Source organism: Penicillium daleae (genome assembly GCF_028827525.1).
Source record: "Penicillium daleae strain IBT 16125 chromosome Unknown utg000001l_segment0_segment0, whole genome shotgun sequence".
NCBI lineage: Eukaryota > Fungi > Ascomycota > Eurotiomycetes > Eurotiales > Aspergillaceae > Penicillium > Penicillium daleae.
In genome coordinates this window covers 2,154,030-2,180,372 of record NW_026623149.1, presented here as the reverse complement: position 1 = coordinate 2,180,372, position 26,343 = coordinate 2,154,030, and the positions used below count along the sequence as shown (strand labels likewise).

At 47.7% G+C, this 26,343-nt stretch overlaps 10 protein-coding genes across 10 annotated transcripts; 7 read left to right on the top strand and 3 right to left on the bottom strand.

The window, feature by feature from the left end:
• Positions 1 to 393: 393 nt before the first annotated feature.
• On the top strand, positions 394 to 2,049 carry N7458_000676 (putative aromatic-L-amino-acid decarboxylase; the record flags this gene model as incomplete). The annotated part of the gene is made up of 3 exons (XM_056904070.1): positions 394 to 442; positions 500 to 1,430; positions 1,485 to 2,049. 3 exons carry the CDS (start codon positions 394 to 396, stop codon positions 2,047 to 2,049), a joined length of 1,545 nt encoding a protein of 514 aa, XP_056771837.1.
• A 1,827-nt stretch (positions 2,050 to 3,876) lies between these two features.
• Positions 3,877 to 4,995, top strand: N7458_000675 (hydroxyacyl-thioester dehydratase HTD2; the record flags this gene model as incomplete). The annotated part of the gene is made up of 2 exons (XM_056904069.1): positions 3,877 to 4,460; positions 4,512 to 4,995. The coding sequence occupies 2 exons, from the start codon at positions 3,877 to 3,879 to the stop codon at positions 4,993 to 4,995; spliced, it is 1,068 nt and encodes a 355-aa protein (XP_056771836.1).
• A 109-nt stretch (positions 4,996 to 5,104) lies between these two features.
• On the bottom strand, positions 5,105 to 5,791 carry N7458_000674 (uncharacterized protein; the record flags this gene model as incomplete). The annotated part of the gene is made up of 1 exon (XM_056904068.1): positions 5,105 to 5,791. The coding sequence occupies one exon, from the start codon at positions 5,789 to 5,791 to the stop codon at positions 5,105 to 5,107; it is 687 nt and encodes a 228-aa protein (XP_056771835.1).
• A 1,061-nt stretch (positions 5,792 to 6,852) lies between these two features.
• N7458_000673 (ankyrin repeat domain-containing protein) lies at positions 6,853 to 7,920 on the bottom strand (the record flags this gene model as incomplete). The annotated part of the gene is made up of 1 exon (XM_056904067.1): positions 6,853 to 7,920. One exon carries the CDS (start codon positions 7,918 to 7,920, stop codon positions 6,853 to 6,855), a length of 1,068 nt encoding a protein of 355 aa, XP_056771834.1.
• Positions 7,921 to 8,422: 502 nt separating this feature from the next.
• N7458_000672 (uncharacterized protein) lies at positions 8,423 to 9,175 on the top strand (the record flags this gene model as incomplete). The annotated part of the gene is made up of 1 exon (XM_056904066.1): positions 8,423 to 9,175. One exon carries the CDS (start codon positions 8,423 to 8,425, stop codon positions 9,173 to 9,175), a length of 753 nt encoding a protein of 250 aa, XP_056771833.1.
• A 1,483-nt stretch (positions 9,176 to 10,658) lies between these two features.
• Positions 10,659 to 11,337, top strand: N7458_000671 (uncharacterized protein; the record flags this gene model as incomplete). Its single annotated transcript, XM_056904065.1, has 2 exons — positions 10,659 to 11,042; positions 11,092 to 11,337. The coding sequence occupies 2 exons, from the start codon at positions 10,659 to 10,661 to the stop codon at positions 11,335 to 11,337; spliced, it is 630 nt and encodes a 209-aa protein (XP_056771832.1).
• Positions 11,338 to 15,562: 4,225 nt separating this feature from the next.
• Positions 15,563 to 17,083, top strand: N7458_000670 (major facilitator superfamily domain-containing protein; the record flags this gene model as incomplete). Its single annotated transcript, XM_056904064.1, has 5 exons — positions 15,563 to 15,714; positions 15,771 to 16,112; positions 16,196 to 16,519; positions 16,572 to 16,856; positions 16,918 to 17,083. The coding sequence occupies 5 exons, from the start codon at positions 15,563 to 15,565 to the stop codon at positions 17,081 to 17,083; spliced, it is 1,269 nt and encodes a 422-aa protein (XP_056771831.1).
• Positions 17,084 to 18,566: 1,483 nt separating this feature from the next.
• Positions 18,567 to 20,362, top strand: N7458_000669 (ankyrin repeat domain-containing protein; the record flags this gene model as incomplete). Its single annotated transcript, XM_056904063.1, has 2 exons — positions 18,567 to 19,948; positions 20,005 to 20,362. 2 exons carry the CDS (start codon positions 18,567 to 18,569, stop codon positions 20,360 to 20,362), a joined length of 1,740 nt encoding a protein of 579 aa, XP_056771830.1.
• Positions 20,363 to 23,953: 3,591 nt separating this feature from the next.
• On the top strand, positions 23,954 to 25,453 carry N7458_000668 (FAD-binding oxidoreductase; the record flags this gene model as incomplete). Its single annotated transcript, XM_056904062.1, has 3 exons — positions 23,954 to 24,382; positions 24,443 to 24,566; positions 24,630 to 25,453. The coding sequence occupies 3 exons, from the start codon at positions 23,954 to 23,956 to the stop codon at positions 25,451 to 25,453; spliced, it is 1,377 nt and encodes a 458-aa protein (XP_056771829.1).
• Positions 25,454 to 25,812: 359 nt separating this feature from the next.
• On the bottom strand, positions 25,813 to 26,336 carry N7458_000667 (uncharacterized protein; the record flags this gene model as incomplete). Its single annotated transcript, XM_056904061.1, has 2 exons — positions 25,813 to 25,995; positions 26,052 to 26,336. The coding sequence occupies 2 exons, from the start codon at positions 26,334 to 26,336 to the stop codon at positions 25,813 to 25,815; spliced, it is 468 nt and encodes a 155-aa protein (XP_056771828.1).
• Positions 26,337 to 26,343: the final 7 nt, after the last annotated feature.

The window sequence follows — 26,343 nt, the reverse complement described above, 5'->3', positions numbered from 1 at the left end:
TCAGATCCAATCCTTCGATTTTGTAAATATGTCATCCGTGAACAAGCCAGTTGCTGACCGAGCCAACGGAACGGAGACGGCGATCCGCAATTTGCGGCTTGATCAGTCGCTCGGAAAGAGTTCCGCTTCCGAGCTTCTTCCCCTCGCGACCGTCGATGACTTTTCGGCCACTTGAGATCGGTAAGATACCTTTTTCCTTCTCTCATATTTATACACAGGATCGAGCCACTCCTCCAAGTTCTCGCATTCATCACTTCTTCAGCGGCATTGACCGACAATTGCGCTCCTACCGGCCCTTAGTCTGACTGGCTGCGCATTTCTTCTCCCCGCACGCTGCCGAATCGCCTGCAGCTTCCCCCGCCGGCATACATTTCATACAATCTACTCCAAAGAATGGATCGCGAACAATTTCGGGCTGCGGCCCATTCGGCCATTGACGATAGTACGTGGCCCTACCGATCCTCCCCTAACTTCTCAAGCTAACCGGATCCCTCTGCAGTCGTCAATTACTTCGACTCCGTCCCGGAGCGCCGAGTCCTCCCCGCGGTCGACCCCGGCTACCTACGCCCATTGATCCCGGAGAACCCTCCGACCGAGCCAGAAGACTGGGCACAGATCCAAGAAGATGTCGATACCAAAATCAAGCCCGGTCTCACCCATTGGCAGTCGCCCAACTTCATGGCGTACTACCCGGCCAGCGTGACGTATCCCAGTATCCTGGGTGAGATGTACTCGGCGACTTTTACAGCCCCGGCCTTCAACTGGTTGTGCTCGCCTGCGTGTACTGAGATGGAGACTATTGTGATGGATTGGGTTGCTAAGGCATTGGGTCTGCCGGAGTGCTTCTTGAGTACGTCGAAGAATCTCGGCGGTGGAGTTATTCAGAACAGTGCCAGTGATGCTATCGCAACAATGCTGGTTGCTGCCCGGGAGAGGCGGGTGCGCGAGATGGTCCTCGCAGAGGGTTTAAAAGAGGGCACGACCGAATACGAGGAGCGGAAAATGGATCTGCAGCCGAGGCTGGTCGCTATTGCGAGTGATCAGACGCACAGCAGTGCTGCGAAGGGTGCGTTGATTGCGGGTACGCGGTTCCGGACCGTGTCTACACGATTGGAGGAGAATATGGAGATGACGGGCTCGCGGCTGCGGGAGGTGCTTGAGCAGTGCGACAAGGATGGATTGACGCCGTACCATCTGACTATGACTTTCGGTACTACCAATACTTGCAGTGTGGATCGGTTTGCTGAGATCAAGGCCGTTCTGCAGGAGAAGCCTGCGTGGCAGCGTATCTGGGTGCACGTGGATGCTGCGTATGCCGGAGCTGCTCTGGTGGCCGATGAGTGGCAGTACATTGCCAAGGATTTTGCGGAAGGTGTGGATAGTTTCAACATGAACATGCACAAGTGGTTGCTGGTCAACTTTGATGCAAGGTTGGTTTTAATTGCTTTTCACTGTCAATTTGGCTCATTTCTAACACTATCTAGCGTTCTTTTCGTCCGCAATCGTCTCGACTTGACTAATGCCCTCGACATTACCCCGACATACCTGCGCAACCCGTACTCTGACATGGGCACCGTGATCGACTATCGCAACTGGTCAATCTCGCTGGGCCGTCGCTTCCGTGCCCTGAAGATCTGGTTCGTCATGCGTAGCTACGGCCTGAACGGCATGAAGGCACACATTCGCAAGACCATCGGGCTGGGAAATACATTCGCCGACCTCGTCCGTGGCCGGTCAGATCTTTTCGAGATCGTCACCCAGCCGGCCTTTGCCTTGACAGTGTTCCGCATTAAGAACCCGCAGGTGGCCAATGGCAATGCCAATAGTGTGGCCATTGTGCAGAAGGACGAAGTGGCAGATGGTATTACGAAGAAGGTGTACGAGCTGATTAATGCGCGTGGAGAGATTTTCATTACTTCTACGGTCATCGATGGGATCTATGTCATTCGCGTGGTGAGTGCCAATCCCATGGCCGAGGAGAAGTTTGTGCGTAATGCGTTTGAGATTGTGGTCCGGACGACTGAGGAGGTGCTGCAAGAGAAGAAATAGACCATGGGAGCGATTTAGAATATGCCTTGATTGTACATATATACCGGATATAGTCTGTCAACTGTTGGCTATCTCTTTCCATCCAAGTACTCACCGTCGTGAGGCCATCAGGTATCCACGCCTGGGAATTGCTTCATAAAAATTCGACAGAACACTCCGTTATTCATGCCGGCTTGATTGAAATAGCATGAGATGGACAACGCAAACTAGAAGAAGAAGATTTATCCTGTGGATACAAGTGAATCATCAATGATGATGACACTATATTGCGGAAGAATTATAGCTGGAAGCTCCCTCGAGGACGATAGAGGTTGAGTAGCTGAAGGTTTTCTCACTTCAGTATTTAGTCTCCTGATTGGCCCCTCATACTAATGTAGGAATGGGTTGACTAACAATAAGAATCTTTAGTGGACTGGTAGCCAGTCCGCCTTTTATGGCGTTCGAGGCTTGCGGATCTACCGGTTGTGGAGATCGTAACCTTCCCTTAATTTGCCCATTCCGTCGTGTACTCCAAAACCCAGGGTTATGCATGGAAATAAGTCCATTGTAATCATCCGCAAATGAACCGTGCGAGAATATGGTGCTAGTAAGCCAGCGCTCCGCTCTGATAGCTATCTATAGAGGGAGCTTTCTCTCCTCCTTCCACAGGATTGAATACATAGAGGACTTAGTACCGAGCAATTGCAAACAGACAGATCTTCAAGACTTCAATTTTGGTTTCTTACAAGTTTCTCGGAAACCTTGCCAGATATCAAAATCTACCATCATTCTTTCGCTAGCAGCTTATGCGGTTGTCAATGCATCCCTTGCTCCTGACTTGGAGGCACGCGATAAGATCCAATGCCAAAACAATCAAAAGGCAGTCTGTCAGGTTGGCGGTGTGAGCATCTTCACCATATTATCCAACCTTGATGCTCTGAACTGTCTCAGTTTGTTGGGTGGAACCCAAGTCTGCGTTGCTCGTTGAGGGTCTAATGTGAGGGTTCAGTAACTCCGTATGGACTTGACAGGGATTATCTGACATCCATGAATTAGTCTCGAAACGTTGGCCATCTGTAAAGTGCTTGGTTTGGCTTGCGCGGATCAAAAAATGTAATTCCTTCTGGTCCGAAATTTTAATTCAAATGCAAAATCCTCAGAGACCTCGAGTCTCTTCTCATACTTTCTCCGACTATACCTTCCTGTGAGATTGACAACATAGTAGAGGCCGTCTTGCCTGTCGCCCCTGGATAAAATCCTTGCGAAGGGACTCGGTTTCAAGGACTCAAGATACAACTTATGTTTCTTCCAGGACTCTCTCGTCATAGGAAGAATCTGGTGTTATTTCCGTACCCCGGAAAGTTCCAGCTACCTTGACTGGTTATAAGTCCCTGCTGATATTTAATCAATATGCGGAAGACTGATAGCCCTCATTCAAGCTACGGCAGATATAATCTTGAGTACGTGGGGAGGCGCGTAGACGGACTATACCTAGGTGAGTTCAGATGCACCACCATAGCTATGAACTAAAAGGTTTACACGACTTCTGGAGTTGAACTGTTTGTCTAATGCTCAAGTGATGATCTTAATATCCAAATCGGTTTACCAGGGGCTGTTCGTCTACTTCGGCAACACGACAAGAGTCCGAAGCTGCCGAAGCCAGTGGGTCTCCGGAGTCGGCCATAAAGCCGACTCGGCCACGGTGGATTCGGCTCGGCCAGCTTTCCCCGCGCTTTAAAAAGATTGGAGATGTCCGTTCTTCAGCTTGGCAGTTGGCAGTTGTACGTGGTCGCGTGCTATTCAGCGATTGACTCAATTTACTTTGACTTCATGATCATCTCGCGCACAATGCGACCGCAATTCCTCTCGCGAACGCGTCAATTGAACGCCCCCCGCACTTTCAGCACCTCCGCCCGTTTCTTCTCCGCAGACCCGCCTACCGCTTCCATCGCAGCTTCATTCCTCTCTCGCTTCCAAACCTCAGGGCCCCAAACACGGACCCAGATCCTCGACGCAAACCAGTTACAACTTCTCACACTCACGCTTAACCGCCCTTCCTTGTTCCCCGGCTCGCCCTCGCTGTCTAACACACCAAATGCGCCCCCACTCGACACCCCCGTGCCTCCGGGCTACCACCTGGTGTACTTCACGCCTGCCTTCTTAGAAGCTGAGCTCGGCGCTGATGGAACCGATGCATCGTATAACCCCGAGTCACCGTTTACGAGACGGATGTGGGCCGGTGGTGAGGTCCTTTGGCCTCGGGGCGCAGATGGGAAACCGAATCCCCTACGTGTGGGACAGCAAGTTCGTGAGACGACGCGTGTGCTCAGTGCCGAGCCGAAGGTTGTTAAAAAGACGGGCGAGGATATGATTGTTGTTGGCGTGGAGAAGGAATTTTCCAATGAGCACGGCGTGTCCATTATCGACCGGAGGTCAGGAATTTACTTAACTGGCGCCATTGGACTGCACTAATAGTGACATAGGAATTGGGTATTCCGCAAAGCACTGCCAACGCCGTCAATCTCGACGCCTGCAAGTACCGCACCCCCTTCGACATCGCATCTCACAGAAGCCTCTGCCTCGACAATCTCCACCGAGGCCAACACACATACAAAGACCTTCGTCCAATCCCCCGTCACCCTCTTCCGTTTCTCTGCCTTGACATTCAACCCACACAAGATCCACTACTCTCTGCCCTGGGCGCGGGACGTAGAGGGACACAAGGATATCGTCGTTCATGGACCGTTGAACTTGATTTCGATCTTGGATTTGTGGCGGGATGTCCAGGGCAAAGGTGCTAGTGATTATACTTCAGTGATTCCGCGAAGCATTTCGTATCGGGCGACTAGTCCGTTGTATGCGGGTGATGAGTATAAGATTGTTCTGCGGGAGGATGGGGATATCTCGAAGGTGCAGATTCTCGGACCTGGAGGAGTCGTCGCTATGAAGGCGGAGATTCAGAGCTGAAGCGTGTAAAATTGAGTTTATATAGGCCGGATACCGAATGTACCAATCTTCACACTGATATGTGGTTCTGACGGCCCATCTTTCCTCTACCTCACAAACGCACTGAATGTTAATAGGCTAACATGCCAATCGTATAATTGCCCTTCCGAGCCCTCTTTTGTCTTTCCTTTTCAATCAAACCAGAGAGTGTCAATATGACCATGGCGGTAAAATCTTGTCCCAAATCGTCTCTCAGAAGCAAATGACCACCATCTTTGGTACCCGGTGCAGCCCCTGAATATGCAGCATATACCACATCATTGTCCATATCACAAAGTTCCAGATTTTGGAACACACGATTGCCCGATAGCGACGGGGGTTGCTCAGTAGCTTTCCATAGAAAATACTTTTCTTCCAATATGGCAGCCTTGTCGCCTGCTTCAGGTTCCCTTGGAACGGACCAGCGATAATAATCATGATGCTTGATCCATACCATGCGCGATGAGCCTCCCCCATGGAGACTGATCTGCATCTCCGATGTGCGGAACTTGTTGAAACGGCAGCGGCCTAGTACGTGTTCGTCCTTTTTTGAGCCAGTGTATAACGTGATCTCGGTGGTGTCGCTGAATAGACCGGTAATGTCGATGGAATACAACGGGTGGTGATCTTTGCTTCTGGCTGAAATTTCCATGTTAATGCGTAGAGGCCCAACGCGAGTAAAAATGAGCTCATTTGGGCGATATTTTGCTTTTGGGATAGAGTAGGAAGAGGTGCAACTGCCGGAGATATTGTTTTGGTTGTCTTGTTGGATATTCATTTCGTGCAGTGCAGATGTATTGCGAATAGGCAACAATATGATAAGATATGGACTCAAGGGACCACCGGGATTGTGTGCGAGGTTGTTCTAAGATATAAATCAAATCAGAGATATAGTGACGATGAAAAATGCCAATTTAATATTCTCACCCCCAGATTTGTTTATTATCACGTCTGCCAGCAGTGCCCGCACCGCCACAATGGGGGCCGAGCCGAAGGAGTCCGCTCTGGCTTGTTGACGTCATATCTCTTATTAGACATCCTTGGAATACGAGGTACCCGGTATAAAAGGTCTTTTAAACGACGATCAACAGCATAGATCCTGGAAACAGCTCAATTTGAGCATTCATTTCACTGGGTGTTGTACCGAGGCCCCAGTGAGTCGCATGATTATATACGCCTAGAACTAGGGAGAAACCACGGAGAAATTTCCCGAAGAGAATATTCGTAAGTCCTTTCCAAGATATAAGCCGGCCTGAATCCGAGAATGCCGACTGCGTAACTGAATTCATAGTCCAGGTCGAAGAGTTCATTCTGTGGTAGATGCAGTAAACGGGCGTGATCACTTAAGAGAGGATGGGTTATACCCTTGTAATAGGTATTCCAGTCACTCTCTCCCCTCCTATGGCAAGACCCCGAGATAGTAGAGATTAGGTCAATTGATTGATTGATTGATTTATTCGTAGACCGTTCCGACCGCCCTATTTTAGCAGCTGTGCAGCGTTGGACTATAAGTACGAGTGTCCCCGCCCTCGCTTCCAGAAAATAAGTCGTTCCTGATACGAATAACTTCTGCATAATGAACGAACTTGAGTATAAGAGAGCCAAGGAAAGTTGGTGTTATGATATTGTGAGACGACCTTATATACACGTGCGTTGTATATGGTTATGATCATATGTCGGTACCGTAAGATTTTGTCCTTGTGACTCTGCAATGGTTACCTGTAGTCAGACTTGACCAGGAATTACATATCCCAATCAGCTTATTGGATGAGAGGTAATTGTAACGAAAATAGGACGAGATACAGAAGCCTTTCGGCATCAAGTGGTGTCATAAGGGTTTCATGCCTGCTTAGACAATTGAGTGATAAAGTAGTCTAATACGGGCCAGGATGTTGTCATCGGCAACTTTTTCCAACCGTTTTCCAATAGCAGCTGACCAATCTCCATATGACCGTCCGATACAGCAGCATACATTACATTATCCCATTGGCCTCCTTGTGCATTAACATCGGCACCACTCTCAAGCAACAGCCGCACAATCTGTTTATGGCCGGCAGACGAAGCCGCTTGGAGCGCATTACCGTGGTAGCCACCTTGCGCGTTAACATCAGCGCCTTTCTGTAACAACAGCTGCACAATCTGTTGATGACTTTCAGAAGAAGCAGCCTGGAGTGCATTGCCATAATGGCCACCTTGTGTGTTGACATCAGCTCCTTTCTCCAACAGGCGTTGTATAACTGCACAAAGGCCTTTCGATGAAGCAAGCTGGAGAGGATTGCCGTAGTGACCACCTGAGGTGTTGACATCAGCACCGTTCTCTACCAACAGGTATACAACTCCGATATGCCCTTTCGACAAGGCAGCATATAGTGCATTTCCGTAAATTCCCCCTTGGGCATTAACATCAGCACCATTCTGCAACAGCAGCTGTACAATCTGCTCGTGGCCTTCCATCGAAGCAGCATAAAGTGCATTGCCACGACTGCCGCTCCGGACATTGATCTCGGGGCCTCTGCTCAATATCCGATGCCAAACGCTGTTTTTAACACCCTCGGCAGTGATGTCGACTCCATTCTCCAACATGTGCCGTACTAAGCTTTCCCGGCTACCCGATGTTGTGACATATAGTGCGTTTCCGTAAAACCCGCCCTGCGCATTGATATCGGCGCCTTTCTCTAATAAAAGCCGCACAGTCTTCTCATGGCCATTCAATGACGCGGCATATAATGCATTGCCGTATGATCCACCTTGCGCGTTGACATCGGCGCCTTTTTCTAGTAGTAGCTGTACACTCCGCTCACAGCCTTTGGATGAAGCAACCTGGAGCGCATCACCGTCAGCAACACTGTATAATTTTGCTATAGCAGCCTCTTCAGGCGGGTTGGAAAGTGGTGTGATGGTGGCCATAGGCGATGGATAATAAGCAAGGTCAAAAGGAGGAGCCGCAAAGGAGGCTGTGATGGGATAGCCTCCGCTGATTTAGACACGTGAGGCAAAATAGCGCTAAACCCAAAATAAAACATCTTAGAGCGTGCTTACTCAGTACCTGTAGGCCGCCGGCCGAGAGCGTGCCTCCGCCTCCTTCGCTGCTCCACCCAGGGATAACACTTGGCCAATGCTACGAGAGCTATTTTAGCAGCCTCGTCGCCGTTAGTATGGTTAATAAACATTAAACAAGACAAATACAACAGGTTAAAAATTGTGTTTGAGCGGGCTTGCTAAATAGTTTCCCGCTTAGCCTAAACCTAAATAAATAAGCGACAGGCAACAATAGCGCCTCTACTTAAAGGGGGCTTCGGACCCCGTTTCACCCCATTTTTGAACAAGATCTTTCCTCTCATAGTATTGATTCCAGGTCAAACTCCAACAATTCTTCCTCTTCGAAATAGCCTACTAGCTACTTGTGGAAATGTTTGATTTTCTCTCCACCAAGCACGAGCCCAACAAGAGTTCTTCTAGAAATAGTTGCGACGCTTCGTCAAATCTGAAGAAAGTCCCAACAACCCCCGACAAAATCGATACCGAGAAGAAGAACCTGGAAGCTAAGATATTATCCCTTTATCGCATAGCCTGGCTTGGCATCTATCAAGTCCATGACGAACACGGCCGAGATCATGCCACTAGATTAGCCGAGCTCTTTATCGGCGCAGGGATGTCTTCGTATGTGGACAAGTCCGAAGAAGAATTCAACAATCGTCACGGAAACAACCCGAGAACATATACCGGGGCAGAAAGCCGTGTCTTAAACCCTCTATTCATGGCTCTGCGGAAGAACGGGCTGAAGAACTTAAAATTGTTCGAGGGAGTATCCGTCACGTCGCTAGAGGCAGTGATTGAACTGCTAGAAGCATACGTGAAAGAGGCGACAGCAGTCAATGGCTTGTACCATTTACTCCGCGAACTCCAGGTGGGGCTTCGCACTCCAACGGAAGATGATGAACAGGCTGTTCTTGAGCAGTTCATCCCTGTCGCAAATCAGTTTGCGAAACGGCTGCTGCATCTTGATGCCAGATTGAAGGTTCTGGTTTCGGACATGGAGGATGAGTTTTGGAATGAGTATGGGGCAGTCCAGGGCCGGGAGGGGTGGTTTGTGCACTATGCGCTCTTCCCGTCGTTTACGGGACGTGGTAAGAAGAGCCTGATGTCTTCCATGAAAGCTTGATGGAATGGTATGAGGTGAGTGAGCGTGTGCTTATTGCGATCTTGAGTGCTCGTTTGAACCGAGTCTAGCTAGTAGGTATGACATGAAGACAGATAAAGGCGCAAATATCAGCTTTGGTTCTTGGATAGGAAGTAAAGTCCATGTGTTTAAAGACAAATCAATTTGATAGACATACATCTTCAGGATAGCTAAGGTTAATGATGGATATTAGAATGTCTCTCGTGGATGTGTTGTGCAGCAGAGGTTTGAGAGCAGACTTTATATCCAAGGTCAACGGGAATACTTTGAGAATCAGACGCATCTTCGCCTTCTATAAGGCGAGACATTTTCCACGCTCGTATGGTTGAACACCTACGGCAATTGAGAGGACGCTCTCTTTTTTATATCTTCCACCAGTCCATTACTGCCGTACTGTAACGGAGTTCACCTTTAAATACATATATTCTAGATATCTTTTTTTTCAACATCGGATATACGCAGGCAAATCTTGTCCCTCGCATATTGGAAAAATACCCTATGGCTCACGATTACTATACCTACGCGATTCGCACTGCCCGTATTTTGATATGCAAGTGCGTAGGGTATCTGGGTTGGGTAACCAAGGACAGGCTGTCAAGTTGGGTTAGCGTCAAGTGGTCTGTGCACTAAATAAACCAGCTCTTGCATATTCGCCGTGTAATGATTGCTCGGCTAGAAATCATAAATATACTTTTACTAGGGGATATCGATAACGATCTCGAAGGTTCTGGATCGGTTGCCCGAAGGGTAGGTTGTATAGTACACGTATCACAATGGGCCTTCCGCTTAGAAACCAAAATTGGTAGCGCAAGACGTGCAGTAACGGGAACGACCAAGATAGGCAGGGTGTTCTGATATAACAATGATACAGTGCGATACTATATATATTGGCTCCTGGGTCATATCCGCTGATCGCGGATATAGTGGTCTTTTGGCTTACGTGGGATATCAGGTGACCCAGGCTGATATCTTAACACAGGGCTACCTATACTCGTATCGGATAGACATGGTGCATATAGTATAGCACGGCCCGTCATAGTAGCTTAGACACCACAACGGTGGCAGAAGGAAGTAGTAGTTATAGGCATTATGTCAATAATGTAGAAGCAAGGATGAAAATAGGAGTAAAACCAAAGCCAGGAGCGGACATAACAGCGGTCATATAGCCGCTAAAGTATGAGGTATAACCGCGGATCTATATATATAGATAGTGAGTAGCATAATAACGTAATAAGTAGACATAAGAAATAAATAATCATAGTATATTAAAGAAGCGGTCAGTTTACCGCGGAGATTAAAATATATACCCGCGCGTTCGCCTTGAAACACGGGTCGGGCAATAATCCATAAAGAGATCAGCGCAAGGAAGCAGAGATTTCTACCACGCCGAGGAGTCAATAGAGGTAAACCTACATTCCTATCACTACCCGAAGACCGAGCTACACCGTCTATCATTCAATATACCATGAAGTTCACCAAGATACAACGTATCGAATTCCTTCTTGAAGAGATCCAGGAGATCGTTCAGTCAATGAAAGCGGAGAAGGGCGACTATGTACCGCATCGGCATACAACACCCGAGGCCATCCGAACGTCGAACATGATCCCCCTGTCAGAGGCTAGTAGCGGGACTTACAGTGGAGCCCAACAAAGCACTGGTACGAACAGCCAGGCAGGAAGCAGCGTTATAGCAGAGAAAGACATTCGCGAACTCTGTGTCCGGTGTTTTAATACATGGGAAGCGAGTATTAAAGCCGGTCAATTTGATATCCCGGACTGTGAATGGGATGAAGGCCGAAATCTGAAAAAATGCCGGTACTGCTCTAGCCGTAGAAGCGAATGTGTCAAGGTAAGTCGATTACTATGTATAGCAGCGATAGTATACTAAATGTTTACAGATCCCTACGTCTCTACGTAAAGGGGTTATTCGTCGAAAGGCTGAACTACACCGGGAAACATTAGACGGCGATATTGAAGAGATTAGACGGAACCAGAAGAGGTTCACCGAGATATACTTTACTACGCATGGTAAAGTTAAGGGAACGCTCTCAAGTGAGGAGCGGCAACGACGACGACAGCGAGCCGCATTGCAACGTGAGGAACAGAGGAAGAAGGACATCCGAAGGCATTCCGAATGTATATAAACTGAATAAGGATATAAATGGAAGTTAAAAAATAGAGAGGAGCAAAAGTAAAATTTTATTTTCTAAGTAATCTAGGTGACGGTAAAACTGCCGCCGAGGGGTGTGATCGGCTACAGAGTGAGTTGGTCACCCCGCCGCCCTAAACAGCTCACGGAGCGAACATAAACAGCTCCCTGAGCAACCTGATCACTCACCCTAATACTCAGGCTGATCGGCCTATTTGATCTTATTTTAACTCTCCGTTGTATTAGGTCCTCCGACGCTAACCGTACTGCTTACTGCCTGCTTCTGGTGTTCCTAGAAGTGAAGGCCAGGATATAACGTACTGATATCTTACTATGGTAGCTTCTCTCGCTTTTCCTACGAGCTATTGGTTGACTTAACCTTTCTTTCAACTTGTGTGAGAATTTTGGCGGCTCACCATCTATACGCTATATTATTCACTCTTTCTGTTATGATATTTTCCACCATGAGGCTATTCCCACTTTTAGGCCTTAGGCTCAAGGCCGCCACGGAAGAGTATGGAGGGGCGTAGGTAGCTGTGTATAGGAGTTTCTTTTAATATATAGTACTGTACGTTACATATTTTTTCTAAGTGGGGAAAAATGATAATTTACGACTTGGCTAAATATAGGTTAGGGCGTGTTAGATGCTTGCTTGGGAAACAATTCGCGTGTGTACATAGGGGAATCTATTTTCGACTCCGACTATATAATGGTATCGGGGGAACCTTGTAACTGGGCTCTATATCTATGGCCAATCAAGTCTATGTGAAGCTAGGTTAAGTAAATATTGACCTTAGAAGTGAGGGAGGCAAGCAGGAGAGAATTCAAAAATGATGGCGCACAGCTTGAACACCAATTTCATGTCCCGTTATTATTTAGAAATACCTCTCATTACATAACCTGCAGTAGGTATTCCAGTGCCAGTCTCCGACAGAAACTGCATATTATTTATACTAGGATTGCATACGATTAGAGAAACGGTCAAGAAGCTTTCCCCGCCATCAACGCGAGGCTGGAATTCCTCACCCATTAATGATTCCGTCCGACTTCGGCCTTTCCCCGTAAGGGTGTATAGAATTGGCATCATTTTGTTTTGTCTCCCGACATTTCTCACACTCTCCGCAAGGATGCCGGAACATCTGTTCGCGTGGTCGTAAACCTGGACAATTGAGCTCATAACAGGAGAGGTTCCCCCCGGGAGTTTTCCAAGGCTGGCCATTGGCGTCTTTGCAATTTTCGTAAATATAGGTGAGAAGCACAATGTTGCTGATAGTTGATGCCTTCTTCTCGTTAGGACTAGACTATTTTTCACTGATAGAAATACTGACAGTTCAAAGACGCTCGTTCAATCGGTGTATAGTTTTGAGCATTGATCATAGTGATGATCATTTCATGATAACTCGATTAATTAATATCTAAAAAAATCTCTAGTCTGGCTTCATGGTATTTATAAGTATACAACTTTCGAGATGGAATATTTACCCGCCGGAAACTATAGAGCGATAGCCAGAACTAATGGAATTTGTCATACTTGCTTGGGCTCCAGTCGCTTTTATGGATAGATATGAGGGAACAGGCTACATAATCATTAGGTCTCTCGCAATGCTTCCTATTCCAACATTCACTGACGTGTGTTTTACTTCGGTTCGGAGACTATCATCGCGTTATTGTGGAAGATTTCACCAGTTATCACTATTCTGGGAGGCTTCCTACCATCTATGTTTGACTAGTTTGTTTAGATTAGCCTAGTTAGATCTCTTCTCCCCATCTCCAACTTAGCTTCTTGCATCTCTCGCCACTACCTTTCCAACCCCTACGTATCCATGTAGTCTCTCTTCTCTCTTCAACAATCTACACTTTGAGTGAGCAGTCGGCCGCACGTAACACAGGAGCGGTACCTGCGAAGGGTACCCTTGCAGATCAGAGAATACAAATTGAGTTCTTGAATAACAGCTAGCAACATCTCATTTCAGACAATAAACACCCTAGGCATCAGTGTTTCTATGTCGCCATCTCCAAGAAAATTGAGCTAGGGCCTGTGAAAGTGCCTTGCGTTGCTCTAGCACGCCTCCTTTATCTGCAAGGTCAACCTCATTAAGATATTTCATCGCTTGACGTAAGATATACATTGTAAAGGGGGATGGCGGTCAAAAATTTGCTTGGTTACCCATGTGCCACGAAAGGTAGCAATATCAACAGAGATGAGAGAAAGACTGCGAAGTGCAGCCTGTGACTGACACCCCTGGGCAAAGGATTCATTAGGTCTATTCTTCGACCACCAATCCAGTGCGAACCTGTGGAGGGTGAATAAAGCCCTTTGGATTATTAGCAAGAACACAATGTAAAAACACAAGTAGGAAGGAAATGGCACAATTTGTCAAATTACGTACCTGAGCGTGACCGCAATAGCGCCGCATTCTCTAGGCCTGGTGCCTTGAAAGGAAACTAACTGTGAATGCAAGAACTCTTGGAGCTCGTTGTCAAGGGCCGCTACTTCGCTGCACAGGACATCCTTGCCCTCGTTTCGAACAATCTGGAGGACTTTATCAAGTAAAATGGCCGCTTGACCCTCCTGACCAAAACATCCAGGAGCGGAATCCTTGGATAAACTATCTGTCGGCGATGGTAGGATTATGGAACATGGAACGAGGTTCAGCCCGAGAGCATTCGCTGGCAGGCGCGATCCACTGGGTGGAATAGTGGATGTGAGCGGTTGGTCAGGCGAGTCAGTTTCACAGACGTATAGCCTTCTCCGTGTTAAAAATGAACAATTAGCTTTTGAGAACGACAGAGTCAATTCCGTACCTCTCTAGAAGCACAATAATCCACCATACATTGTTTTCCTCTTCAGCCCGCAGGCAGTCTTTTGTATCTGACATTGGTGGCGGCGCCGTTTTGGGCTTGTGAAGACCCCCTGCAATCGCCATGCGTGCACATACCGATATGGTCATTAGTGCCGTATCCACGAAGCATCGCATATACTCAAATATGGATATGAGGAGCCCAGCTTGGATTAGGCGTGTTGATGCCGGAATCTCCGTTTGAACTCGAGCAAAGAGTGTTTTGGTTGACACATACAACATGTGAAAATGATCCTTTTCTTCCGGTAGCTCCGGTGGGCGATATGTAATCAAATGCATAGAGAGAAGGAGAAGAGAGAAATCAGCCCGAAGGCGGATTTGTGGGTGAAGGAGATCATCTTGGAAGAGAGGTCTCGAAACAAACGGAATCAAATAATTGATGTTCTCATAAAAATTGACAGAAATCTCATCGGCGAATCTTCCGGTTGTCTGGATAAGTCTGTGTATTTGATCATACACAAATTCATCTAATACATACGAATCATCCGGCTCAGATGTTACCGTGCTTGGGAAGAAGGGTTCGTCATGGGATGTCGGCGGTTTGTCAGACATTCGACCATATTGCCCCGGACGGACACAAGCCGCATCATCATCACTAGCAAGCGATGCCAAGACATGCTCAGATGGCAAGCTAGTGGGCTTCGGCTGCATGACTAGGGGACTCTCCGCCGATTCGGGGCGGGGCGTATCTGGAAATGCATGATATTCGCAACGCAAACTCCGCCTATCCACTATTTAGTCCATGACGGGAAGAGAGCGGAATTTGTCACGTAATCAATAGACACTGTATTACTAACTGGGAGCAATAGCCACATTGTGGTCGGGCTCGGTCACAACGCTTTTTGCGATGACGACAGATCACGCAGGCCAACGCCGGACGCTGTCGGGTCGCTCGAGTCGAGTCCGGTGCTTTCATGATGTAGAAATGAGTCAAGTCGATGATTTATTTGACAGACAGGATGGGGAGGTAACGGCAAGTAGTTCAATCAACAAGGTTGTCGAAGGGTGGGGAATCAGACGGGACCGCTTGAGAATGGGCGGCCGGCAGACAGGGTGGACTTCTTACTTTATATTGTATCTCAAGGCATTGGATAGAGTCGGCCACGAAATTCCGACCAGAGCCAATCACGCCAAAATTCCGTGCCTTAGTAATTGCCACAGTTTCGGGTTGACCTGCTTATCTCCGACCCGACGCCCCACCGTCCCCGTCGTGTAGGTAAACCGCAATCAGGCTCGGAAATTTCGATATGCTGGTCTTATGTGGAAATATCAGGTCAGGTCTTTATAAAATGAAGCCAATAATCCCTGTATAACCGTCACCCTGTAATTGTCACACCACAGGGGAAAATTGTCAGCACTATGACAGAAAAGCAGGACACTGAAGCGGCTTTCCCTGGCCCCAACTCCGATCAGGGGACGAAGGACATTTCTCCCGAAGAAGGCCTGCGCGGTTGGCTTTGTGTTGTAGGAGGGTTCTTTGCGCTCTTTGCCAGTTTTGGTTTTCTTAATGTGTAAGGACACTGGAACCCAGCACATGGTCCAGCTTCGCTAACGAGTACGTCCATAGCATCGGTCTTTTTCAAAGCACGTATCAAGCGACTACCCTGCGAGATTATAGCCCTTCGACTATTTCATGGATCTTCGCCATGCAACTGGCATTGATGTGGGGACCCGGTCCTTTCTTTGGCCGCCTTGTCGATAATTTTGGCCCAGGAGTGGTCCTGTACCCCTGCAGTACACTCTGTGTGTTTGCGTTATGCATGACTAGTCTGGCAACAGAATATTATCAGATCTTCCTGGCGCAGGGCCTGGCGTTTGGTATTGGAGCGGGCGGTGTCTTTACCACAGCGTTGGTATGCGTGGGGCAATGGTTCATTCGACGGCGAGGGCTAGCAATTGGCATAGTCACGTCTGGGAGCAGTTTGGGTATGATATGGGATCTTACATAATTCTCATTTCGCATCCTTCTTGCTGACTTTGGAAAATCAATAGGGGGGTCATCTTTCCGGTCTTCTTCATCAAGATAAGGGCTCATGTCGGCTTCTACGGGGCTGTCCGATATACAGCTCTCTTTGTCGGCATTCTACTCATTTCGTCTTGCCTTCTCATTCGAAGTCGTCTTCCTCGAAAAGCATGGGACCCTAAGTTGACATGGTTCAATTTCGGCCTTCTCAAGGATAAACAGTTTGCTTTGTACATGGCCGGGTCTTGGTTGGTCATGTGGGGCCTCTGGGCTCCTTTCGACTTCCTGCCCAGTATGGCCCAGAGTATCGGATTTTCACCTGATATGGCAATCTATCTTATCTCATGCATCAAGTAAGTTCTATCTACTGCCTTGACTCTCTGGCTGATGTTAACGGATTGGAAGTGCTTCCTCTATTCCTGGTCGTATTCTCCCCGGCTATCTGGGGGATCGTTTCGGATTATATAATGCATTCACGGCAGTTTCCTTGGGATCAGGACTCGCGATTCTCACCCTGTGGGCCCCATTTAACTACCACCACTCACATGCAGCTCTCATTGTCTTTGCCCTAGTCTACGGCTTTATGAGCGGCTCATGCGTGAGTCTCCTCATGCCATGCGCGGCAAAGGCAGGCAAGATTGAGACCCTGGGGCAGCGTTTTGGAACATACCAAATTATCATGTCCAGCTCGTAAGTCAATTATTTAGAACTTCGAAATAAACCAGAGCATCCCACGGCTAATCGTTTCTAGTCCACTGACCGGTCTACCAATTATGGGCGCGATTCTCGCCAGGCAAGACGGAGAGAGCTATATTGGCCTCCAGATGTTTGGGTTTTCTGCCTTGACTTTGGGGGCAATCCTCGTTGCTATATCTACGTGGATCTTACGCCAGAGAAACGAGACTTGGAAGGTTTAGGAGCAGGCAGACCGGCGATGATCTGCTGCTGAGAGTCGAGTACGCGTGTGAATTGCTGATTACCGAGACTGTATAGAAGAGCTGCTAAAGCTGACTCGATAACTAGGCGCATGAATGGACCAAATGAATGAATGATATCTATCTGTTGATAAATTTTGCAATTTTTGAAGAAATTTGTTTTTCGAACACTCGGACAAAGGATCTCTGAGCACCTCTAGTAATATCAATTGTAATAATGCTATTTAGCAAAGACACTCAAATCCAGAACTGTGAAGCCACTGAGATGTTGTGGTCAGTCATCAATATTGCTAACAATATTTCGACATTCTTATATTTTTGACGCTCATCATCACCCCTACCCCATAGAATGGTGGGCATCTTAATCCATAATGCCCTAAAAAGTCAGTGCCACCTTGATTTTCTGGCGACCCTATTGGCTCGACTCAGCTCCACTTCTTTATAACCACGCACCTGCCGTCACTCGCCACCCGCTGTGGAGCCCCCCCCCCCCGGCCGGGGATGAAATAGCAGCAGTATTGGTGGATACCCTCAGAACGGAAATACTGTAGCTATAACGTAATTCACGGTCACCCTGGCCACCTCAAAACACCATACTAAATGCCATTTTTCAAGTCTCAATATATCAACAACAAGAAGATATTTCTACTTGATTCTCGGTAGAGTATAAATTTTTAGCATTATAAACATTATAGAATAAGCAAGATATTCAGAATACTATTAATTACTGCTATTACCAAAAATACGTTCCGATCGAGCGATGTAGATATATATATCTACATAATCATATCCTAAAATATTTCTCGATCTAGTAAAAATATCTAGTATAGTATATTAGACGCTAATATATCGTTACACTATATAGTCAGCCTTAAGTGTTGGGATATAAAGGCAAGAAATTTTGTATTTAGTATGGTGTTTTGAGGTGGCCAGGGTGACCGGGTGGTCAGGGTGACCGTGAATTACGTTACCCACCAAGATTAGTCATGTTTATGCCCACAGAAAATGCCAGATAGGGGCTTTATAGCAATTCAGACTCATTGTGATTTCTATTGGTGCATCTACATGGCGTACTCATCTGTGTCCCGACAGTTAACTAACTTAACTATAGCCTCGAATAATAGTCTTATTAAGCAGAGAAGAACAGACGAGAACATGCGCGTGCCAGGCTGCAACCTCTAAACAGAGAACATATATCATAGAATCACAAGTAGGGAATCATGGCAGGCGGAGCGGGGCTGTGTTATGAGAGGCAGTACAAGTCGTTGTATTTGTGACTCGGCGCCTCGCAATGATCCAGCCAATAGCAGGAGTGGCAATACGAGATATTAAGCACGTGGAGATTGCCAAGGTGACGAGAATAATTCATGAATTTTCCTTGAAATCCTTAAGAGAAGTGATTTCAGAAAATATCTCTCCCGATTTGTTATCACCCAAAGTGCAGCTAAAAGGCGGCTGATTCAACATGGAACAACAACCATCTCACCCACTCGCGGCCGCTGCTGCAGAAGGCAAAATCGCTAAAGTAACGGAGCTTCTCAAGGCTAATCAGCAACATCGAAAGTGCCTACAAGATCTTGCTCTACAATATGCCGCAGAAGGCGGGCACGAAAAACTAGTGAAAATACTTCTCAAAGGAGGCGCAACCATTGATATTGAGATAGATACACTCCGAGCTTCACTACACGTGGGACACACCATTCCAGCCTGGTGTCCACCGACGGCTGTGCATCTTGCAGCAAAAAAAGGACATCATGGAATAGTAAAGATACTTCTCGAACATCAACGACGAATTCCACTCTTCCCGTTACTTCTAAGAGAGGGGCGTTGGATGTCCGCGCTTCATGAATCGGTTGCCGAAAACGACATCGCAATGACCAAACTGATGCTTAAGAATGGGGTCACAGTTCACTATCCCGACAAGTGTGCTGACTGTCTATCCAAAGACTATGGGAGACTTTCAGGGTCGTGCGGAAATTGTGGGCGTTGCCAAGGTCGGACGGCACTTCATGTTGCCGCTGAGCACGGTTATGAAGAGATGGTGAGGCTGCTGATCCGTCACGGGGCAACATACAAGTCGCAAGCCATATTTGGAACTACCCCGTTACACCTCGCGGCACAAGGAGGGCACGATGGTGTCGTGCTCGCTTTGTTGCAACATGGATGGAAACCTGGCAAGATCAGCTATGGCACCAGCCCAGGCCTACTTGCGGCGCAGAACGGGCACAAGACGACTGTTGACATTTTAGGCAGACATGGAGGAATAGCTGCTATTAGAAGTGTAGAGTGGGAAATTTACCCACTCATAAAGACTGGAGATGCACAGGCACTTGAAATATTGCTGCCACATGCCAATAACATCATTGATAGGCATACTTTGCAGCATATGTTTGAGAATGCGGCAACCAGTGGCGAGTCGAGCACACTTCTCGTCTTGCTAAAGTACGCAGTTACTCAGAACCGCTTGAGTTGGGTTGACTACTTTCGCGTCTTTTACTTTGCCGTTGAATGGTGCGAGTTGAACATAGTCGAGGAGCTTGTCGATAATTGTCCGTGGACGCAGCAAGAGCGAGACAAGCATATTCCAGTTCTGCTTTTTCAAGCTGGATGTAGTGGGCACTTTGATTCAGCCCTGATATTACTCTCATGGAGCGGTGGATCACAGCTACGCTCTGACTACCTTAGGAATGTCCTCTTCGGTGCCATAAAATGCGGACATCTCTCGCTCATTGATAAATTATTAATGGAAGGGGTCGATTTGCACGAAGGGCTACCAAGAATGACGAATCTCAACATTGACGGTTGTGCTCACCTCACCCTCCATACAGCTGCTATGAACATCCAGAAGTCTGTCAGCTTCTACTCGATAAGGGATTTCCCGTGGATGAATGCGACCGCTATAGGAAGACCGCCCTCCACTATGCCGTGCAGCGGGCCACGCTTGAGACCATTAATCTCCTTCTTGACCGTGGAGCAAAAATTGATGGCCTGGACGAGCTAGGCCAAACACCATTACATTCTGCAGCACGTATGGCATACCGTGGTAGTGGGATCAAGCTCCTCCTCAGCCACGGAGTCAATGTTGATATGAAGGATTCGCAAGGTCGGACTCCGCTACATTTGGCAGGGATAGAGGGAAATGATGACATTTACAAGCTGCTGTTAGATAATGGGGCCAATCCAGAAGCAAAAGATTGTACTGGATGGACTGCGAGTCAACGTCTTGCCAAGGCCCAGGCACGTCGATTGGAATCGAACTAGCCTAATGCACATTGAGCATTGATGCTAGTCCGTCGTCAGCTGTGGCCAGTAAAATCACCGAGCTAAGCCTGTTTACCGGTGGAAGAAATCCCATGAAGAGGAAAAGGTCATCTACATGCCACAATCCAATGACCTGACTTCGAGTTTAACTTTCGCGTCATTATTGTCCCTCTTTTCGGTGACGCCATTGGAAGCAATCCAACGAAGATAGTTTAGGAACACTTAAACCCATAAAACTAGCGCGAGAGGAAAAGTGTCGGAGCAAGCAAATACCGTATTGTCTTGTCGCGCGTACGGCCCTAAAGAGGGGGGCTATCCATGAAGTTTACGATGTGAGTATTTGATAAAACAGAGGCGGCACCTAAATATGTGTTAGAACTACCTAAGCTAGATAGGGTTAGTTGCTAGCTGAATAATATGAGGATGTCTCGACAAAAGACGTTAATCGGCAGCTCCTGGTTGCGCTGGCCAGAAAGAACCAAGAAAGAGTCACGTGACAATGCAACAAACATGTCCTCCATCCCTGTTGCTTCTTGCTTCTCTTCTTTCGAAATACATAAATACGCCTTGCCACAATAATACAAACTTCGTATTTTTCCGTTGCATTGAAACTTCTCGTACATGATTTCCTCTGTGTTGCGACACAAATCATGCAAACTCGAATGTGCCTTAATGATGTGGCAACAGGCCGAAGAAACATCTGATAAATTGGCTAGTTCAATTTCTCGAAGTTGACATCTTGCGACCGATTGCAGAATTCGTCCTCGTATACAGCAGAGGCATAGCCGCTGAATTTGCCATACCCAGGAAATGTTCTTATAATATCTCGTTACGGTTGAAGTACCGAAATGGTGCGACGGTTATACGACTGTCGCAGCCCCGTGCCGTGTTTTTTCTAGAGGAAAAAGTCGTCAATGAGGTTTCTGTGATGCGATTTCTCGCGGATCAGACGTAGATACCTGTCCTTTTCATTATCCACTCGGGTACGAAGAAAGAGAGCCCCTCCAACTTAGCCCATTTATCATAATGGATTATATCGAACACAAAACGAAAACATACGACGCCCTTAATACACCGGTATGTCCGTCGGAGGAACGTGGAATTCTAGACCTGGATATCACTGAAGACAGGCTAGAGATGCTCTATAGGCAAATGGCGGATATTATACTTTGGCTTTCTACGCCCTCTTTGCATTCTATTGGATCTCTGAGCTGGATCGGTGAATTTACCTGGAAAGTAGCGCGTCGACCTTCGTCAATGAACATGGATGAACTTGTACGACTGGGAGATTTACCTCGATCGAAACTCCCTAAGGTACATACTACATTCAATATAACCTCCTCTTATCTCGAAGCCCTTGCGGATCTCAATATAGAGTATCTAATATATCTAAGGAACGATGCGGTGGAGTCTGTAGATGACTGTCGGAGGAAATTTGTGGCACGCAAGCTTTTCCGTAAGCTCGCCAAGGACAAGCGCCTCACAAACCCATCACTAGAGAAAGGGCCTTTTATAATCTGGTGTGGTGATCTACGCCCGGCTAATGTACTACTCGATGAGAGTTTGCAAATTTCCGGCGTGGTGGATTGGGAGTTTATATACGCAGCACCTGCTGAATTTTAGTATACGCCCCCTTGGTGGCTGCTTATTGAGAAACCTGAGTACCGGTCAAAGGGTATTGGGGACTGGACAAGTGTTTGGATATCGTCTCAAGGCATTCCTTAAGGTCATGAAAGACTGCGAAGATAAAGCGATTCAACAGGGCCGTCCGAAAGAGGACCAGCGGCTGTCTGGTCCTGTGGCCAAAATATGGGAGAATGGGGATTTCTGGATAATGTATGAAGTGCTGCACAGCTTCGCCTTTGATACAATCTACCGACAGAAGATCGACCCACGCTTTTTCGGGCCTACTGAGAACCCCGAGGGAGCATGGAAAGAGAGACTCAACCTGCTGGAATAGAAGGAAAAATATGAGATGGGAGAACTGGTGGCTCGAAAGCTGGAAGAGATGAAAACCAGGGCTCTAGCATGGGACCTGGATGAATATACTCTAGCCTTTCGCCAGCAATTGAAGAGACATAGAAGGGGCCGATGAAGACAAAGTGGAAAAAGATGAAGCAAACACCACCCGCAAGGACAAGAACAACGAGGTGGAGAATAGGAGCAACGGGCGCGAACCCCAGGGTTCTCCGGGACACATACAATAAGCTGGCCGCCACCCAATTGTCGAGCTAGTTGTAATTATACTGTAGTCAAATCCAGTCCGTATGAGAAAAAATGAAATTCGAGCCAAAATTAATTCTCTTTAATACGGCGTACCTTGCCATAATCGTTATACGGGGTTCAGTTTAGGGGGCCTGCCGTGACATGAGAATGACTTCTCACGTCAATGAGAGCCAGTGCCATATGCCAGGGTATGCTGTCACAGTTCGACGTAGCGTATCTGGGTTCGAGATCATGGATCATTAACGTCCATTGCATTTTATAGTTTTACCCTCATTCAAGTAAAGTGAGATTTGCGTCGTATATCAGGCAGTGAGTCGAACGTCGCGATGAGGAACCCCCGATGCGACGTATCTGTCTGCCAACTGGTGGCCGAAGGTGACGCATTGTCGCGTTGGTCTTTCTGATGCGTATGGAGTAAGGAGTATTCAAATATGATGCCTGGCCTGTTTGACTATGGTCTCTCGTCCATTAGATTGTGAACTCGCCCACTTAAAAAGACGAGCAGTACACGGAAAAAGCTATTTCATTTCACTTCGACCGTCAAGGTCGTTTCTACATAATTTCGATCCCGTAGGGTGGAGGGCGTTTGAACCGACGGGTATTCGTGTTGGTGTGGATCCTAACCTAGAAATCTCGATCTCGGATCCATACCTCCAATTATTAAGCGGAGGTTTTGATTCCGAGAAATACAGGTTGCTCTTGCTGGCGGTCTCCGTGGGAGCGAGGACCTGGTTTGCGATGCGGCTTTGAGATATCACTTCCGAAAGGGAGATTGCAACCATGCGTCTAGCTTCGTCGATCTAGGCTCATTGGCTTACCAAGAGGCCCTCGGTGTATAGTTCCGATTCCGAGGTCTTGACTGTCTTCAGTTCAAACTACTCAGATAGAAAAAACCGATTAGTGGGCAGAGATTTTGTTTTATGACTAGTGTTGATATGCCTGATCTCAGCTAGATTCAGAGGGCTGAGTAGAATTCATCAAAGCGTGAGTGCTTGCGTACGAGTTGATTTTGGTGTATCGATCCGCCAAATGCTTGCATCCGCTTAGTTATGAGAATAACAGGTAAGTTTATCCGCTTCCATTTCCCCCGCATCTGAGTGTTCTCCATTCCCCCCCCAAATGAATGTCGACCGGTCGGGATGTGGACCACCACCTCAACAGGCAGTTCCCCATGGGTTCAGCGCCCACATCCTAACCAGATTAGCGTGCCGGAAAAGCCGCTCGCCTACTGCTAGACACGCTTGTCGAAATTGTGGGGACTCGACTTGATTCTAAATACAAATACCCTACGCCCAAGACTGGCAATGACTCTCTTCAATACCTAACCGGAATCGCTCAGTACCGCCGCGCACCACCCCATCCACCATGCAAATCATTTGGCGAGAATCCGCAGACACCGCCACGTACGAGGATGCCCGTGTTGGTCGTGTTTTCAATCATCGCCGTCCTGAGCGCTTTCCGTTGGCAGTAGTGAAAGCGACTTGCCAGGAAGACATTGTCGCTGCCGTCAAATTGGCTGCGGAGAAAGGCTGCCGTGTCGCTGTTCGATCCGGAGGACATTCGTGGGCAGCATGGAGTGTGCGCGATAACTCAATCCTGATCGACCTGGGCAACTACAAGACCATGGAGGTTGACGCGGTCAACAAAGTTGCTCGAGCTTCGCCGAGTATGACGGGCAGGGAACTGAACTCTGTTTTGGTCAAGGACCACCAGCTTATGTTTCCGGGTGGCCATTGTCCAGACGTCGGCCTGGGAGGCTTTTTGCTCCAGGGTGGAATGGGATGGAATTGTCGTGTAAGGACCTGAAGCTCTATGCCGATACGCGGTGGTTGAAGTGCTAACATGTACTTTAAGAATTGGGGCTGGGCATGCGAGAGAGTTCAAGCCGTTGATGTCGTAACAGCCAAGGGAGAATTACTTCACTGCAACTCCGAGCAGAACCAAGAGCTTTACTGGGCAGCCCGAGGAGCCGGACCTGGTATGATTTATCCAAGGGATTAAAAAGTATGTCCGTGACTTCGACTAACGATGGTAATTCCAGGTTTCCCCGGTGTTGTTACGAAGTTCCACCTTCGGTTGAACCCATACCCAAAGATCGGCTTCCGCTCCTCTGGCTATGTCTATCCAATTGAAATGTATCGGGAAGCTCTCAGCTGGGTCATCTCCATTTCACCAGGTTTTGACAACGATACTGAAATTGCTGCAATCTCTCACTATCCAGATGGTGGCGACGAGATGCGATTATTCATACTCTTCGTTACCATGAAGGACGAGGCTCATGAAGCGGAGCAGGCTCTTCGCGCCGCCCAGGAAAGTCGACCTGCGGGCTGCGTGTCGGAGTGGTTCTGCAAGGAAGACAGTCTTGAAGAGCAGTATAACAATCAAGCAAACGCCAATCCCGAAAAGCATCGCTATTGTGCGGATAATGCGTACATTGACAATGACGCCGATGTGCCCGCTGTTCTAGAAGAGGCCTTTACAACACTGCCGCACAAGAAGTCCTTTGCACTGTGGTTTGCCATGAACCCCTGCAGTCGGAGAAAGCTTCCTGATATGGCTTTAAGCATGCAATCTGACCATTATTTTGCTCTCTATACCGTTTGGGAAGATGAGCACGACGACCCTCGCTGCCAGGCTTGGGTCAAGAACGTGATGAAGGGAGTGGAGACGCACTCAGTTGGCGCCTACCTGGGAGATTCGGACTTCCAGGTGCGCAAGACCAAATTTTGGGCTGACGACAATGCCCGGCGTCTAATGGAGATTCGCCGCAAATGGGATCCTCAAGGTAGACTTTGCGGCTATCTAGACGAAGGTGACTTGTCTGGCATTCGTGGACTGGATAACGCGCACCAGTGGAAGATCTGACGATGTTGAAACGATTTACGAATTAATGCATGTGACCCTGTCTAGACATGAGAAGGAATTGATACAATGGGCCTGTACAATATTTATACAAGAGCGAGGAACTAAAAAAATAGTGATACTATTGGGCTTTTCGCATACGTTGTAGCAATTGGATCTTCGGTTCCCATCATCCACTCACTTGAGCTAATGTCATTTGAGTTTGGTAACAATGTGAAGTGAGACTGCCACAGGCCTGCGATCTGCAACTGGTACAAGTTGGTGACACGCCTCATAATCATGCTCTGTAGTTCATGTCTAGTGTGGCCGATCGGACTGGAGACTTCATTCTTCATCTGCGGGGAACACCGCATCATGTCTTTTCAGCGTGGGTTGGCGTTGACCAAACGGAGAAATCGCAGCCAGAATAGTGGCGTGAGAATACACCGTCCAATAGAGGGTTGATTTCCATATGCTATGCGCGCAAAGGCCATCTCCTTGTTCGAAGGCTTCGAAATCCACGTTACTCCTGGGATGAACTGCGCGGGCCAGACTCTGTTGACAGTCTGTATTCATATCAGTGCATGAGCCAGGGAAGAGGGGGTTCCAGAGATACACTCACATCTGAGAAAGGCTCATCCTCCGCATACCAAGAATCAGTTGAGTACCCATGTAGCTCAGTCCCGAGGTAGTTTCCTCCATTATCTTGGTTATCTTGGAACATCCGACAGTCCATTTCCAAATTTCTTTCTTTGGCAAATTGGATGATATCCCCTATGCCGTGGAGCTTGCGAGAAACATAGAGCAGTTTCCAGTATTTCTCCAAATCGGAGTCCACGGGGAGGATAAGTGGAATTTGAGCAAATTTGGGTTCAAACTCTTTGCCATCACGCAAAAAGCGGCGCATGTCGTCT